The sequence below is a fragment of the Salmo trutta genome, chromosome 33 (assembly GCF_901001165.1).
Source record: "Salmo trutta chromosome 33, fSalTru1.1, whole genome shotgun sequence".
NCBI lineage: Eukaryota > Metazoa > Chordata > Actinopteri > Salmoniformes > Salmonidae > Salmo > Salmo trutta.
Genome location: NC_042989.1, coordinates 35,329,789 through 35,346,177, shown reverse-complemented (window position 1 = coordinate 35,346,177; position 16,389 = coordinate 35,329,789). Strand labels below are relative to the sequence as shown.

The 16,389-nt window shown below is 41.6% G+C and overlaps 1 protein-coding gene and 1 non-coding gene across 2 annotated transcripts in view; one reads left to right on the top strand and one right to left on the bottom strand.

Moving 5' to 3' along the window:
• soul3 (heme-binding protein soul3) overlaps positions 1-10,129 on the top strand; it is a 24,060-nt gene extending 13,931 nt beyond the window's left edge. Inside the window, exons 3-5 of the mRNA XM_029730739.1 lie at positions 5,691-5,832; positions 5,951-6,134; positions 6,696-10,129. Of these exons, the coding sequence (XP_029586599.1) occupies positions 5,691-5,832; positions 5,951-6,134; positions 6,696-6,867 (498 nt within the window). The 3' untranslated portion in view covers positions 6,868-10,129. The remainder of the gene's footprint in view (positions 1-5,690; positions 5,833-5,950; positions 6,135-6,695) is intronic.
• Positions 10,130-11,526: 1,397 nt separating this feature from the next.
• Positions 11,527-11,601, bottom strand: trnaa-ugc (transfer RNA alanine (anticodon UGC)). The gene has a single exon. It is a non-coding gene; the product is annotated as a tRNA-Ala (tRNA).
• Between the last annotated feature and the right edge of the window lie 4,788 nt (positions 11,602-16,389).

Genomic DNA, 16,389 nt, shown 5'->3' with positions numbered 1-16,389 from the left:
AGGTGATGGCCAATAAACGCTTCCTTATTAAGGACCTTCTGTCGCGTATTAAGGCGTCTTTGTTAATTCCACAATTTTTAGGCCCAAACTGGGCATTTTAGCCAAGGTGATAATCTAGCCCTGGATCATGACTCCGATTCATTACATTACACATACGTCATTGGATGAAGGCGTCTTCTGTACAGGGGTGTTTTATATATATTGTAATGGTAGGCTCCTTGAGAGTACATCTTGGGCTAGGGATAATGTAGAAAATGTGCATTTTATAAATGTTTACATAAAATGTACTTTGTTTAGTTGTATAACCTATTCATGAATTTCTTTTTGTATGAGTTAATGTTTGTACTCTATGATAAATTCATCCTGTGTAGCTGTTCTTTTTACTTGCATATAGCTAGTATGAAATGCTGGAAAAAGAAAAATCGCCCAACTCCCGCTTCATCTTTCCCCACGTGTCTGGATTTTAAAGTTCTCTCCAGCTGATAGTTGTTGTTGCACATCACAAAAAAGTCACACAATTTTGGTTCCTGTGGTAATTGTGATTCTGTTTCAAGGAGAAAGCACCATCTGCATTTGAAGTGAGGTATGGACAACCCTTGTAGCTGTTCTGATCTGGCCATTTAAAAAAAAGAAGACATGAAAAGGAGTCTCAGATGGAGTCTGATAAGTCAACACAGAGTCCAAGGTTTCCCCCGCCGCCTATACATAAAGGTTGATGGGGATGAATGGCAACTTAATTTTGTCGTCTGAGAACTGATTACTCTCCGTATGTTCCCCAAGGACTGAATACCACTTTTGTGGCTTAAAATCCTGGTTGCAGCGCCAACGCATTTCTACTATTACTGTCAATGACAACCACATGTTTCTGTTGAGACGTGACAAAGGCTGACTAGGTGTGTTTACAATATAATGAAAGCTGATATGACTGGGATTGCCATTTTATTTGGGATGGGGAAGAGGCAATCCCCTCAGCCAATTCAATAAGCCTCCTAGTCACTTGGGGAAAGTATAAATAAAATGGTCTGATTGGCTTTCCTCAAGTTAGTGTTTGGCTGGAGTGTAGGGATAAATAAAGGAGAGATGTGTTATCTTTTAATGTCTGCGTCAATCAACACTGTGTAGTCTTTTTGTGTCAATCAACACATCCCATACTAAGAGGATGATCTCCTGCTGGCTCCTAACGGTACATCTGTTTGTATACAGTTACCAAATCTTGTCAGTGGCCACTTTTCTATCATCAGTACTCATGCGAGTGAAGTCATACTGTAAAAAAAGAAAATCACGACAGCTGTGATGGAAACAGGAAGTTTCAGTACAATTGCATATATGCCGACATAATTTGCTCATTCGACATGGTGGGATATTTTTGTCTGTAAAATGTATTATGCGAGAAATGGCGGCGGAAACGCCTTTTATGCGCAAATACTGATAAAGTAACATGTTAAAAGTAAACTTGGAGTCACGCGATATGGTGTGTGTGTGGTCCTCCCACTACGACTCGGGGAAGCATGCAGTTTATTAGGCTACAGATTAAATAAATGATGAACTTCATAGTTCATGGTGCATGGTGATGAGCTTGATGCTCCTTTCCAATAAATATTGAGGGTCTTATTCTGGTGACATGATGATCGATGCTTGTTTTGACAAATAAGATCAATCAAATTGTATTTATAAAACCCTCTTCACATCAGCCGATGTCACAAAGTGCTATACAGAAACCCAGCCTACAACCCCAAACGGCAAGCAATGCAGAAGCATGGTGGCTAGGAAAAACTCCCTAGAAAGACTGGAAACTAGGGAGGAACCAGGCTCTGAGGGGTGGCCAGTCCTCTTCTGGCTGTGCCGGGTTGAAATTATAACAGTACATGGCCAAGATGTTCATAGATGACCAGCAGGGTCAAATAATAATCAGTGAGAGAGAGGGAGACCCATCAGTAGAGTTAAATGTGATGGAAACCCATTTAACTTGTAGGGTTTTTTTTTTCAATTCGGTACATGGGAATTTAAGTGTTTTTTTTTTTTTTTTTGTGCGTTTTTTTTTTTATGTGCACTGTCATCACACAGCCTTTTATCTGCAAAAAAATGTTTGACGGAAACGTCATTTCATTTTATTTCACCTTTATTTAACCAGGTAGGCTAGTTGAGAAAAGTTGTCATTTACAACTGTGACCTGGCCAAGATAAAGCAAAAAAGTGCGACAGAAACAACAACAGAGTTAGTTACACATGGAGTAACAAGCGTACAGTCAATAACACAATAGAAATAAAAAGTCTATATACAGTGTGTGTAAATGGCGTGAGGAGTTAAGGCAATAAATAGGCCATAGTAGCGAAGTAATTACAATTTAGCAGATTAACACTGGAGTGATAGATGAGCAGATGATGGTGTGTAAGTAGTGATACTGGTGTGCATAAGAGCAGCAAAGTAAATAAAAACAATATGGGGGATGAGGTAGGTAGATTGGGTGGGCTATTTACAGATGGACTATGTACAGCTGCAGCGATCGGTTAGCTGCTGAGATAGCTGATGTTTAAAGTTAGTGAGAGAAATGCAAGTCTCCAGCTTCAGCAATTTTTGCAATTCGTTCCAGTCACTGGCAGCAGAGAACTGGAAGGAAAGGCAGCCATAGGAGGTGTTGGCTTTGGGGATGACCAGTGAGAACTGCTGGAGCGCGTGTTATGAGTGGGTGTTATCGTGACCAGTGAGCTGAGATCAGGCGGAGCTTTACCTAGCATAGACTTATAGATGACCTGGAGCCAGTGGGTCTGGCGACAAATATGTAGCGAGGGCCAGCCGACTAGAGCATACAGGTTGCAGATGTGGGTGGTATAAGGCGCTGTGGTAACAGAACTGATGGCACTGTGATGATAGACTACAATTTGCTGAGTAGAGTATTGGAAGCTATTTTGTAGATGACATCGCCGAAGTCAAGGATCGGTATGATAGTCAGTTTTACTAGGGTAAGTTCAGTGGCGTGAGTGAAGGAGGCTTTGTTGCGAAATAGAAAGCCGATTCTAGATTTGATTTTGGATTGGAGATGTTTGATATGAGTCTGGAAGGAGAGTTTAGTCTAGCCAGACACCTAGGTATTTGTAGTTGTCCACGTATTCTAGGTCAGAACCGTCCAGAGTAGTGATGCTAGTCTGGCGGGCGGGATGCGGGCAGCGAACGGTTGAAAAGCATGCATTTGGTTTTACTAGCGTTTTAAGAGCAGTTGGAGGCCACGGAAGGAGTGTTGTATGGCGTTGAAGCTAGTTTGGAGGTTAGTTAACACCGTGTCTAAAGAAGAGCCAGATGTATACAGAATGGTGTCGTCTGCGTAGAGGTGGATCAGGGAAGCACCCGCAGCAAGAGCGACATCGTTGATATATACAGAGAAAAGAGTCGGCCCGAGAATTGAACCCTGTGGTACCCCCAGAGACTGCCAGAGGTCCGGACAACAGGCCCTCAGAGTTCAGTGTGTCAAATCGATCAGAGAAGTAGTTGGTGAACCAGTTGAGGCAGTCATTTGAGAAATCAAGGCTATTGAGTCTGCCGATGAGGATGTGGTGATCGACAGAGTCCAAAGCCTTGGCCAGGTCGATTTAAGACGGCTGCACGGTACTGTCTTTTATCGATGGTGGTTATGATATCGTTTAGTACCTTGAGCGTAGCTGAGGTGCACCCATGACCAGCTCAGAAACCGGATTGCACAGTTGAGAAGGTACGGTGGGATTCGAAATGGTCAGTGATCTGTTTATTAACTTGGCTTTCGAAGACTTTAGAAAAGGCAGGTCAGGATGGATATAGGTCTATAACAGTTTGGGTCTAGAGTGTCACCCCCTTTGAAGAGGGGGATGACCGCGGCGGCTTTCCAATCTTTAGGGATCTCGGACGATACGAAAGAGAGGTTGAACAGACTGGTAATAGGGGTTGCAACAATGGCGGCGGATAATTTTAGAAAGAGAGGGTCTAGATTGTCTAGCCCAGCTGATTTGTACGGGTCCAGGTTTTGCAGCTCTTTCAGAACATCTGCTATCTGGATTTGGGTGAAGGAGAAGCTGGGGAAGCTCGGGCAAGTAGCTGCGGGGGGGTGCGGCGCTGTTGGCTGGGGTTGGGGTAGCCAAGAGGAAAACATGGCCAGCCGTAGAGAAATGCTTATTGAAATTTGATTATCATGGATTTATCGGTGGTGACCGTGTTACCTAGCCTCATTGCAGTGGGCAGCTGGGAGGAGGTGCTCTTGTTCCCCATGTACTTTACAGTGTCCCAAAAGTTTTGGGAGTTAGAGCTACAGGATGCAAATTTCTGTTTGAAAAAGCTAGCCTTTGCTTTCCTGACTGTGTGTATTGTTTCCTGACTTCCCTGAAAAGTTGCATATCGCGGGGACTATTCGATGCTATTGCAGTCCGCCACAGGATGTTTTTGTGCTGGTCATGGGCAGTCAGGTCTGGAGTGAACCAAGGGCTATATCTGTTCTTAGTTCTATTTTTTTTTTAAAGGGGCATGCTTATTTAAGATGGTGAGGAAATTACTTTTAAAGAACAACCAGTCATCCTCGACTGACGGGATGAGGTCAATATCCTTCCAGGATACCCGGGCCAGGTCGATTAGAAAGGCCTGCTTGCAGAAGTGTTTTAGGGAGCGTTTGACAGTGATGAGGGGTGGTCGTTTGACCGCAGAGCCATAGCGGATGCAGGCAGTGATCGCTGAGATCCTGATTGAAAACAGCAGAGGTGTATTTGGAGGGCAAGTTGGTCCGGATAATATCGATGAGGGTGCCCATGTTTACGGATTTAGGGTTGTACCTGGTGGTTTCCTTGATAATTTGTGTGAGATTGAGGGCATCTATCTTAGATTGTAGGACTGCTGGGGTGTTAAGCATATCCCAGTTTAGGTCACCTAACAGAATGAACTCTGAAGATAGATGGGGGGAAATCAATTCACATATGGTGTCCAGGGCACACCTGGGAGCTGGGGGGGGGGTCTATAACAGGCGGCAACAGTGAGACTTATTTCTGGAGAGATTCATTTTTAAAATTAGAAGCTTGAACTGTTTGGGCACAGACCTGGATTCTGTCGCAAATTGAATGGAAACCTAGCAAATTGAATGGAAACCTAGCAAATTGAATGGAAACCTAGCAAATTGAATGGAAACCTAGCAAATTGAATGGAAACCTAGCAAATTGAATGGAAACCTAGCAAATTGAATGGAAACCTAGCTACTGACAACTGACTCTTAACATGCTGAAACAAAGTGTTGCTGTGACACTGCATTAGACTTTATTAAATGCATAGGTAGTGACCCAGTGCTCTCTCTCTGTGTGTGTGTGTGTGTACACAGTGTGGAGACGTGCTCTATGAGAAGAGACACTATGAGAAGGCACACCTGGGAGCTGGGGGGGGGGGGGGGTCTATAACAGGCGGCAACAGTGAGACTTATTTCTGGAGAGATTCATTTTTAAAATTAGAAGCTTGAACTGTTTGGGCACAGACCTGGATTCTGTCGCAAATTGAATGGAAACCTAGCAAATTGAATGGAAACCTAGCAAATTGAATGGAAACCTAGCAAATTGAATGGAAACCTAGCTACTGACAACTGACTCTTAACATGCTGAAACAAAGTGTTGCTGTGACACTGCATTAGACTTTATTAAATGCATAGGTAGTGACCCAGTGCTCTCTCTCTGTGTGTGTGTGTGTGTACACAGTGTGGAGACGTGCTCTATGAGAAGAGACACTATGAGAAGGCCCACTGGGCGTGTATCACGGTTCATGAGGACACCTACGAGCAGAGCATCTGTTACGGCTTCATGAAGCTCATGAGATACATCTGCCAGCAGAACTCCTCAGGTGAGTCCAAAACCGCCTTCATAGGAGTCATTGGGCCTAATATTCTTCTAACATTATCCTTGTTTAGCCAAGTCTGGTTCAGACTCCTGACTCTTGGTTGTCCATGTCCTGTCCTTAGGTAGCTATCTGGGTATGACCATCCCTATCCTGACTGTGATCCGTACGGACGAGAACCACTCTGTCTTGTCCAGGGACGTCACTGTGGCCTACTACCTGCCCACAGAATACCAAGCCCAGCCACCCCTTCCTTCTGACATTGAAATAAGCATTGAGGAATGGTCTGCCACCATTGTATATACAAGGTAGGAGTTTGGAATTATTTTGCTCTGCTTGGTCAATTTTATGGCAATACAATATGAAAGTAGATTAATTAAACTTTTTAAATTGTAATCATTACTGGAACCATTGTCAGTTTGAGGCATAAACAAGTTTACAGTTTCTAGCAAAACGAGTGAATTTCAACATTTTTCAGCCTACAGTTAACCAGCAAGCTAACTTCTTGACTTTCAGGAACCCAGAACCAAATCTCATGTACGTAACTAGCTGCTACTCGATTGGACACAAACATTAAGTCAGTCACATGAGGCTATTTAGCTAAAGTTAATGACTTTATTTCAGTCAGTTAGCCACCAAAACTTTTATGCTAGCCACCATGTTGTTGCATCCTTCCAAAAATGACAGTGGCTGCAGTTTTGTTTTAATTTAGCATATTGTTTTGGACAATCTCAAAGCAGAGTCTATTCAAAAGCCTCGTGAATTTACACAGCAGAATGAGAGTAAGGAAGTTATAATGACTCCAGTGCACCTCCCTTACTTGAATCAAATCTCATTCGATTCCTATGTGCCCCTTTTCTAACCTCCAGGTCCTTCACTGGTGCCACAAACGAGGTGACCATCATTAATGAGATCAGCACCATGGCGGAAATGCTCGACTCCCCCGCCACGCATGTGAATGACTCGTTCATCGTGGCCGGCTACACCAACCCTGCGGTGGCGAACCGACAGAACGAGATTTGGTTCCTGGAGCGGCCTTGAGGGTCAGCCTAACCTTGGCCCATCCTCCTAAACTTGACCCACCCAACACCCCCTTATCCCATCCTACTGATTCACCCCTTCCTGTTCTAGTGTGAAGAGACTTAGGGACTTTGCTGCAAGGGCCCTTATTACTAGTCCTGTGCGAGGCTGCATCCTTTGGGTCCATGAACACCTTTACGATAGGGCATCTAGTCTAGATATTTTACTCTGCTGTTTTCCTCACATAGTCAGGGCTTGACATTCACTTTTTTAGTCACTTGTCATTCGGACAAGTAGGACAGATTTTTTTTTTTTAACTTGTTGAAAAAATAAAAATGGCCTGTAACACCATTTTTTTTACATCGTTGTATGATGCAAGGAACCACTTTACAAAATAAAATAGAGAATCAAACAAATGTAGAATACCATCTGCCTATTGGCTTCTTTGCCTGTCTCAAAATACAACATTGCCCCTTTAAGGCTCTCCTGGAAGATGGTTGGCCACCCTTAGCCTATAAAATATTTCAACGCTACAACTACAACCAAATACTGTCTTCATTTAAAATCATTTCCTTATTCAATTAATCAGGGAACAAATGGCTAAGGTAGACTACTTCAAAGCAAGGTAACTAACAAATACACGTTAATCTAATATATTCCGATTTCATGGGATATCTTTTGACCGCGTGTGAGTTATTTGTCAATCAGGCTATTCTAATAATATTTTGAACGTTGTCAGAATGACATGGCCAATGTTTAAGAGAGGGGAATCCCAGCTCCCCAACTGTCAGATGTATTTCTCAACTCCCAATGTTGAGCGCTTGATAGGTTTTACAACAGGGCTATGTAGCAGTGCTTTAATAATGCACCCGTTCATCAATGTCGTCCTATGGTGCCGGTGACAAGACAATGACGTTAATGCATGCTAAAAGCTGAATAGTTAGCCTGGCTAGTTCTCTGTAGCTATGTAGTTAGTCTGTCAATATTACAGGTTACCTCACTGCTACAATGTCTGTCCATGGGCCTGCTCACCCATGCAGGCGATTCTCACACACACCATGACTTTTCCAGGATTTTAATGACCGTACCCTGTTTGCTGACCAAAAATGAGCTATAACTGGGTAATAAAAATAGAAAGGAATATCAACAAATGTGCACACGCTCGTGCCTGTCAATGCAATGCAATTCTACTCCGATGCGAACAGTGTGCAAAACATCGCATACGGAAGACACTTGTGATTATTTTTTTTACTTGTCCATTCGGACAACTTAAATCTATATTCTGCTTGCCCAACTTTTTTGTTTTTTTACTTGTCCCGGACAAGCGTTAATGTTGAGCCCTGATGGCTTGACGACCTCCGAAGGGTGAGGAGTCGTGACGTTTACTTGATGTTTTGTGAAAAGTGGATGGATATCAGAGCCATGCCTTTAGAGAGTTGGGACAAATTTAGGTTGTAAAATATCGTTCTAATTCTAGACATTCAGTGACATAGCGTTGTTTAAATATTCCCCATGTCATGTTAATGGACAGCTAACATGGCTGCCATAGAATGTTAGTGTCATGTAAATGCATCATAACGCAGAAACCTCAATGTCCCATCTCTCTAAATACATGGTTCTGGTGGATCCTAATTATTGCGCCAGTCACACTGTAAACCTTGAAGAACTGGAATCCTTACCAGGTAATTAACAATCCTGAACGATGACTGCTATACCAGTCTGCTTTAGGGGGATAAGTGCAGTCTTCCCCATGGTAACAACCTTTTAGACAATTTAATGCTATAGGAGGGTGGATTTATTAGTTGTGAAATGTAAGTAAATTGTGTCATTCTCGTTCTGTCAATGAAACACTGAGCATGACACAGACAAACACCGGATAAATTTTACAGCCAACAGTCTGAATGTATAAGCACGGCGAGACAGAGAAAATACGTATTACTACAAACCAAAATCACTGACCTTTGTTGTATGACAATCGAGCATGCTGTCTGCTGCGTACTACACTTTCCTATGCTCTTTCTGAGAGCCAATGCATTCCTCATTCTTAAAGCCATGATGTTCACAAACAACCTATTTCTGTCTCGCTCTCTCTATTTAAATAATGTTCCAATCCAGACATTGCTTTGTGTGTGTGTGTGTGCACTATTTGCAAGTTACTTGACACTGCTGACGAAAAACGAGTAACATTGAAAACAGAGTAAATGCATGGAGTAGTTTAATGGAGCTGCCTATCATATACACAGTTATATTTGTTTGTTATCTGAGTAAGAACAGTTTTGTTTTTAGTCCACAGCATTAGAGTTCTATACTCCATTAACGAAAATCCATTAAAGCTCAAAATAACAATTCAAAAGGTATTTTCTATCTTCCAAATATTTTGTAATGAAACCAATTACTAAGAGGATGAATTTAACATAAGAAAAGTGATGTGTATCATAATATCTATTTTGTTGACTCAACAATACATAGGAAAGTTCTAGATCTATCAGTTGTTTTAAAGGAGAATAGGCCATTATTGCTCAACACCGGGCTGTATATTGAAGTAGCTGTGACAACACTAGTCACAGTATGTCAGGTAACTGTACTTTGCCAAATCATCACTGTGTAAAGTCTTGTTCAGGAGATCATCTTTCTCACTGCGGGTTAATGACCAGTCATAACCATTATTTTACCATGTACCGCATTCAGCAGCATGTAAACAAACAGCATCTCAATCACTTCAATCGCCAAGTCCAGTCTGAAAGTACTTCAAAGAAACTGTCATCCCCATGACTTCATGATCAGTGTAGTGATATTATAACGCGCGCCTTTAACCAAGTTGTTTCAGTGGTGGTTAGTCTTAACTGTTTGGCCTCTGCAGCTTTTTACACTTTAGGTTAGTTGTTTTCCTGCCCGTAATCAGAGCTGATGTAGCATGTAACGTTAAAGTTCTAAATGTGATGTAGACACCACGTAGGATGTAACGTTAAAGTTCTAAATGTGATGTAGACACCACGTAGGATGTAACGTTAAAGTTTGAAATGTGTAGGAATTGGAGCATGCAGAATGATTTGAACTGGGTGTCCGCCATGACTCCAACACATCTAACTAACAGACTGGTCCTTTGGGAACAGTTGGAGCGAAGGCAGATCGGTGGATTTTTGCAAACATTTTTCAGTGTTTTTCGTAAAAATGTCCAATACAGAAAAACATTTGAAATGCAATGACGAAAGCAACTATGGATTTCTTGATTGTTTTTGTTAAAATGTTTTATTTCCTTTAAGAAATAAAAATATTAAACCTGTGGGCCTTTGTGTGATTCTAGCAAAGATGGTGGGAATAGATATTTCCCTATAAAATATACAATCCTAATAATAACCTAGACTACCATTTATACAAAAAAAAGTTTCATTAGTCAAGTCCAAACATACGAAAACAGATCAGCATCTGTAAAGTTTGGCTTCAAACTGATCTGATGCCAGTGAGCACAGAAATGGCACCATACTAGAAATGAGGCTATTGAAACCTGAGTGTTTGATGGAGGCATGAGGTTACTAGGCCCCAGCTCAATGCTGTGCCTGAGGGAGCAGGAATCACCAGACACGTATTGAAAAATGACCTGATTCACACCCACACAAGTGTGTACATTTCTTTTATGAGATCAAAATGCATAGTCTACAAAAGATGGCAAGGGGCAGACCCTTTTTCTTAAACAAATTCTTCCCCCATGACAAGGGAGCAATTGGGGGCTCAGCTACACAATCAGTTACACAAACCCTAACAAAAGGGAACCATGCATCACCATACCATATCAGGGTGTGACATGGATATTATGCAATGCCCAGGGAGAGGCAAACCTATGTCAGTTAGACCAGTTGCCCTCAACATTGAGTAAGACAATGAAGGAGATGCTTGCTGAGGCAAACCTATGTTGTGGCCATGGCATCTTGTCTAGACCATAATCAAAGAGACTTCCTTACAGGGAAACTAAACCGGCTACGCTCATATAGATCTTGCATCTATTTGAGAAGCTAGACGCTCTGCAAGTCCTGCCTATCCCATCTCATTGGTTTTCACGAGCATACAAACCCAGGAGAGATTCATCAAAGATAACTAAAAACTAACTAGGTTTCCCCTTTTTATCTCTGGATTAATCGTTGGAGTTAGATAAACACACAATTTTGTATGACTCCGGGTCAACATTCTGCAAAGAACCAGGAAAAATATATAGACCATAGCAGTGGAGGCTGGTGGGAGGAGCTATACGAGGACAGGCTCATTGTAATGTCTGGAATGGAATAAATGTAACGGTATCAAACATACGGAAACAACATGTTTGACTCTGTTTCATATTCCATTTCAGCCATTACAATGAGCCCGTCGTATAATACCTCCCACCAGCCTCCACTGGACCATAGGCGTGTCAGGTTAAATAACAACCCAACATTCATCTCCCAAGTCAAACTTAGCTAGCTAGCTAAATGTCCATTGAATGTTTCATGTGTGTTTGGACCCTCCCGCAAAGGAATATAATTAATTCATGGTTGGTTTTGGTATTTCAACCTGTGTGTCATGATCACATCTAGTGTAGATGGAAATGTACATTTTTTTTTACATTTTTTGTTATTTAGCAGACGCTCTTATCCAGAGCGACTTACAGTAGTGAATGCATACATTTTTTTTTTTTTTTCCCCTCATACTGGCCCCCCGTGGGAATCGAACCCACAACCCTGGCGTTGCAAACACCATGCTCTACCAACTGAGCCACAGGGAGGCCAAAATCAACATGCGCATGATGGCACATGCACCTGCGTGGCCGGTTTGGTCAGGGTGTTAAGAAATTCAGCACATCAGACTAGAGTTCGTGCACTAACTAGGGCATGTTGTTCAGCAGCACCACAAGGGTCCAGTCTCCTCCTGGCTATCTGAGAATTCATTTCTCTGATTCCCCTAGCAACCAGTCTCTTCAGCTCCAGTGGCTTGATGGCTGTTGACAGTGGTTGAGGAGTAGTTTATAGCCCTATAACATTTTCTCCATTTTAGTTTAAGGTTTCACCGTGAGGCCGATACTTAAGCTTATTAAATATCAGTGATACTATCAAGAGCAGTGTGCGCTTTCCTTTTTCCTTCACTTGAAATCCCACTTTTTTTTTTTTTTTACTGAAAAACAACCAAATTGGACATTCTAAATCCACAATGCTTAAACCACATCGGGAGACCACTTTTGAGGTCTGGGAAAAATCAAACGTCATTTTTGGTTGTAAATACCCCTTAATTAAACTGTGCACCAGCCAAACACTTGTTTGGTTAGTGGTGTTTCTGTAGCAAACGTGATTGCAGAGCTTGCTAAACAAATCGCCACTGAATTTATGCAAATAATCATGATATCATTGATTTGATGTATTGATTGTTGCAAATAATCAGGATATTATTCTGCCCGGTAGGCTATGCTTGTAGTTAGCATTTAACCCGAGAAAAGCCTTTCCATCTACCAGAAGACGATTAGCATTATTAGCATCATCGCTAACTGCTACACAAAACGCACAAACACCGGCAATACGAATCACTGATGCATTTTGTTAATGTCTTATGATAATCTTGGACAAATTAATACATTTAGTTGAATTCAATACAATTTTGAATATTGTTGAATTATGTTTCAATGTCTGGATTCCGTGAATCCATCCAAGTTCTCCACATCGCGGATTTTATAGGACACTTGTAGTTGCTGGATTGGGCCTTTGCTCTAGAGCCACAGCATTCCACTACTCCAGCCAGTAGAAACAGAATAGTGAGATGGGTGCTGCAGTACAGGGGCCTCCACTCCTGGGATTAGTCTCTAATGAGTGAGCACTCAGCGCACCGTGAACTCATTTGCACTGACAAGCAATTGTTTTAATTTATTTAACTAGGCAAGTCAGTTGAGAACAAATTCTTATTTACAATGACGGCCTACCAAAAGGCAAAAGGCCTCCTGCAGGGACAGGGGCTGGGATAAAAACTTTATGACAAAACACATCACGACAAGAGGGACACCACAACACTACATAAAGAGAGACCTAAGACAACAACATAGCATGGCAGCAACACATGACATCACAGCATGCTAGCAACACCACATGACAACAACATGGTAGCAACACAACATGGCAGCAGCACAAAACATGGTACAAACATTATAGGGCACAGACAACCGCACAAAGGCGAAGCAGCCACAACTGTCAGTAAGAGTGTCCAGTGCACCCTGGGATGCAGATTTGTTATATCTTTAGAATTAATTAATTATAATGAATTAAGTCATATCACAGAGAGGGAAAACATACTTCCAAGTAGCGAAGAATAAAAATTAAAAAAACATCCTGCAATGACAAATCTCAGCCACAAGATGGAGGCATACCAAAACAAATGTCACATGTCCCAGGGTCAAAAGGGAGGCCACTCCTTTAATGCAGGGTTCCTTTAATACGAGCATTCAAACCCAGGAGAGATTCATCAAAGATAACTAAAAACTAACTAGGTTTCCCCTTTTATCTCTGGATTAATCGTTGGAGTTAGAGAAACACAATTTTGTATGGTCCTGTGTGGCTCAGTTGGTACATTTTAGTCATTTTAGCAGACACTCTTATCCAGAGCGACTTACAGTAGTGAATGCATACATTTCATACATTTTCTTTCTGTGCTGGCCCCCCGTGGGAATCGAACCCACAACCCTGGCATTGCAAACACCATGCTCTACCAACTGAGCTACAGGGAAGGCCCAGTTGGTAGAGCATGGTGTTTGCAACGCCAGGGTTGTGGGTTTGATTCCCACGGGGGACCAGTACGAGAAAAAGAAAAAAAAATGTATGAAATGTATGCATTCACTACTGTAAGTCGCTCTGGATAAGAGCGTCTGCTAAATGACTAAAATGTAATGTAAATGTATGAGTTCGGGTCAACATTCTGCAAAGAACCAGGAAAAATATATAAGACCATAGCAGTGGAGGCTGGTGGGAGGAGCTATACATGGGCTCATTGTAAAGGCAGAATTAGAATTCATGGAAACAACATGTTTGACTTCATTCCATGAATTCCATTCCAGCCATTACAATGAGCCTGTCCTCCTATAGCTCCTCCCATCAGCCTCCACTGGTGCTAGGATAGATACCTGGCAATAGGCGTGACTCCCTAGCCTCGTCAATCTCCACACATTTGACCAGCAGTGTGGGGTAGGTGTCTCGAGACAGGTCGTTCACCAACACCTGAGGAAGAAGGTGCCTGGACCTCCATAGTGCCCACCTCTGCAGTGACTGAGCACTCTGTGGTGGACAAGGAATGGAAATGTCAGAGAAGACCCTGTTCAAACATGTCTTATATCCTTACCTCGGCCCTGTTCAAACAGGTCTTATATCCTTACCTTGGCCCTGTTCAAACATGTCTTATATCCTTACCGTGGCCCTGTTCAAACACTTAAGATATGTGTTGCAATTTACCTGTCAACTCATTCTGGTTTTATAGACTAGACATAACATAGTAAATGTAAATTCGGGACACTCAAATTAGTATGATATGTTACCTTTGCTGAGGAGCTGTCAAGGCTTGGGAAGTCGTTGTAATATGTTGTTCTACTTGAGGTTGTCCCTGTGAGGCTATTAGTGTTCTCAATATTTGGTATATGTTGTTGTCCATAGCTTACTTATCAGCCTCATAAACAGGAACTACCATTAAAACATAATGATCTTCATCAGCAGCAGCTTCCTCAATATGTCTCAGCTCGCTGTCAGCTGTGGAGCCCTGACCAAATTCACCCCGCAGAGTTACGGGGCATAGGGGGTGGCAAAGTTATATCATTCACCCTCCGACTCTTGCCTGTGAATGCTGCGCTGCGGTTTGAGGTTGTTTTTCGCCAGCCCAACAAACTTACATTCTTCGTTTTTGACTAACCTTTTGCGGTACTGATGCACCCCAAGTCATTTGGTTTGTACCACTCATTTTCACTTGTGGTGTTGATTTCTAGCAAGAAACCGCGCGGTGGCATTACGAAAATTGTAAACAATTATATATATATATATATATATATATATATATATATATATATATATATATATATATATATATATATATATATATAGATAAGTACTTCCGGGGTCGCAGGTAGCCCTAATAATAGCTTTAAATAGTTTATGAAAAACATTTAGGTTTTCATGTCTTGCTAATACAGACGCATTTTCAACTTTTAATCGTTTTTACAAATTTCACTTGGGACTTTTGTTTTTCAGTTCATGTGAGCTGGGACACTGGAAAAGAAAGAAAAAGTTGGTTCATTTCCCGCAAATGTTGCTATGTTACCATGGCAACGGAGGGACTCAAACGGCAAATGTTGACGTTCACACGTTTTCAGGTAAAAGCAGCTGGCTAATCTAGATGTTTAACCAGCTAGCTAGATAAATCACAACGTTTCCAAAAATGTTGTTCCTCTGCTTATTGTTTGTGTTGTCTTGCTGTGCATATTGCTGTAAAGCAGCTTCAAAGCTACTGTTGTTAGTTAGCATTGCCAGCAGGGACTGTGTGGGGAGGGGGTGGTGTCCACCCACTGCTCAATGGGTGAAAACCATTTGATGATCAAATGTAACTTCCTTGTGTTATAAAATACATTTTACCAAGACAAATATGATTATTCATGTTCTTAATCGTTCAGAGGCGTCTTTCTCTAACATAGCATATGTAATTATTTTATGATGGTCATGATGGTCAGGGATCATTTAGCTATTTGATTTAGAATTTTAGGACCCCTGTAGGTATCACATTTTAAAGTATTACATTTGGACTGTAGTACTATAGTTCATAGAAACAAATTGAAAAACACATTCATTAAATGGCAAAACAGACAGCCCCCCAAAAAAATCATAAGGAGTAAGGTTTTGAAGTCTCTATCCTATATCTAGGAGATATAAGAAAGCTCAGGAAATATTTTTGTTTTTTGGACACATATTTAACAAAAATGTTTTTTTTTTTACAAAACTACCTCTGTACTTCCATCATTTATTTATACCTGGAATGACACTTGTGATTGTCGTAGAGCAAAACGGAGAACACCATCATGTTCGTGAGAATAGTGGGGTCATATTAGTTTGTAGCCCAAATGGTTCAGGCACTACAGACAGAAGTTGGCACATTGGCGGTATCATTTTAAGATGAGTCCCGTGGGGGTAGGAAAGAAAAACTGGCGTTTTCGTGATAAGACCAATTTTCCAGATTTCTCCTCTGACAAACAGCGCTGTAGCTCTGCCACTTTCCACGCAGATGCGGAAGGCCAACATAAAAATAGCGGAAGGCCGACATAGGCGGATATCTCTAGTTTAAATTGATGGATTTTTTAATTATGTTACTTAGTTTGACACACAGTGGATCAACATACTCTTTTAAGCACCGAGCTCTGTAGGTTTCCCAACACTTTTGAGGATTTTACATTTTGTGGTCATTGTCTTCAAAGTTGTTTACACGGGTCGCAAAAAGGAAAATTAGCATCATGACATGAGCTGAATTAGGAACAAAAATATAAACGAAACTTGCAACAATTTCAAA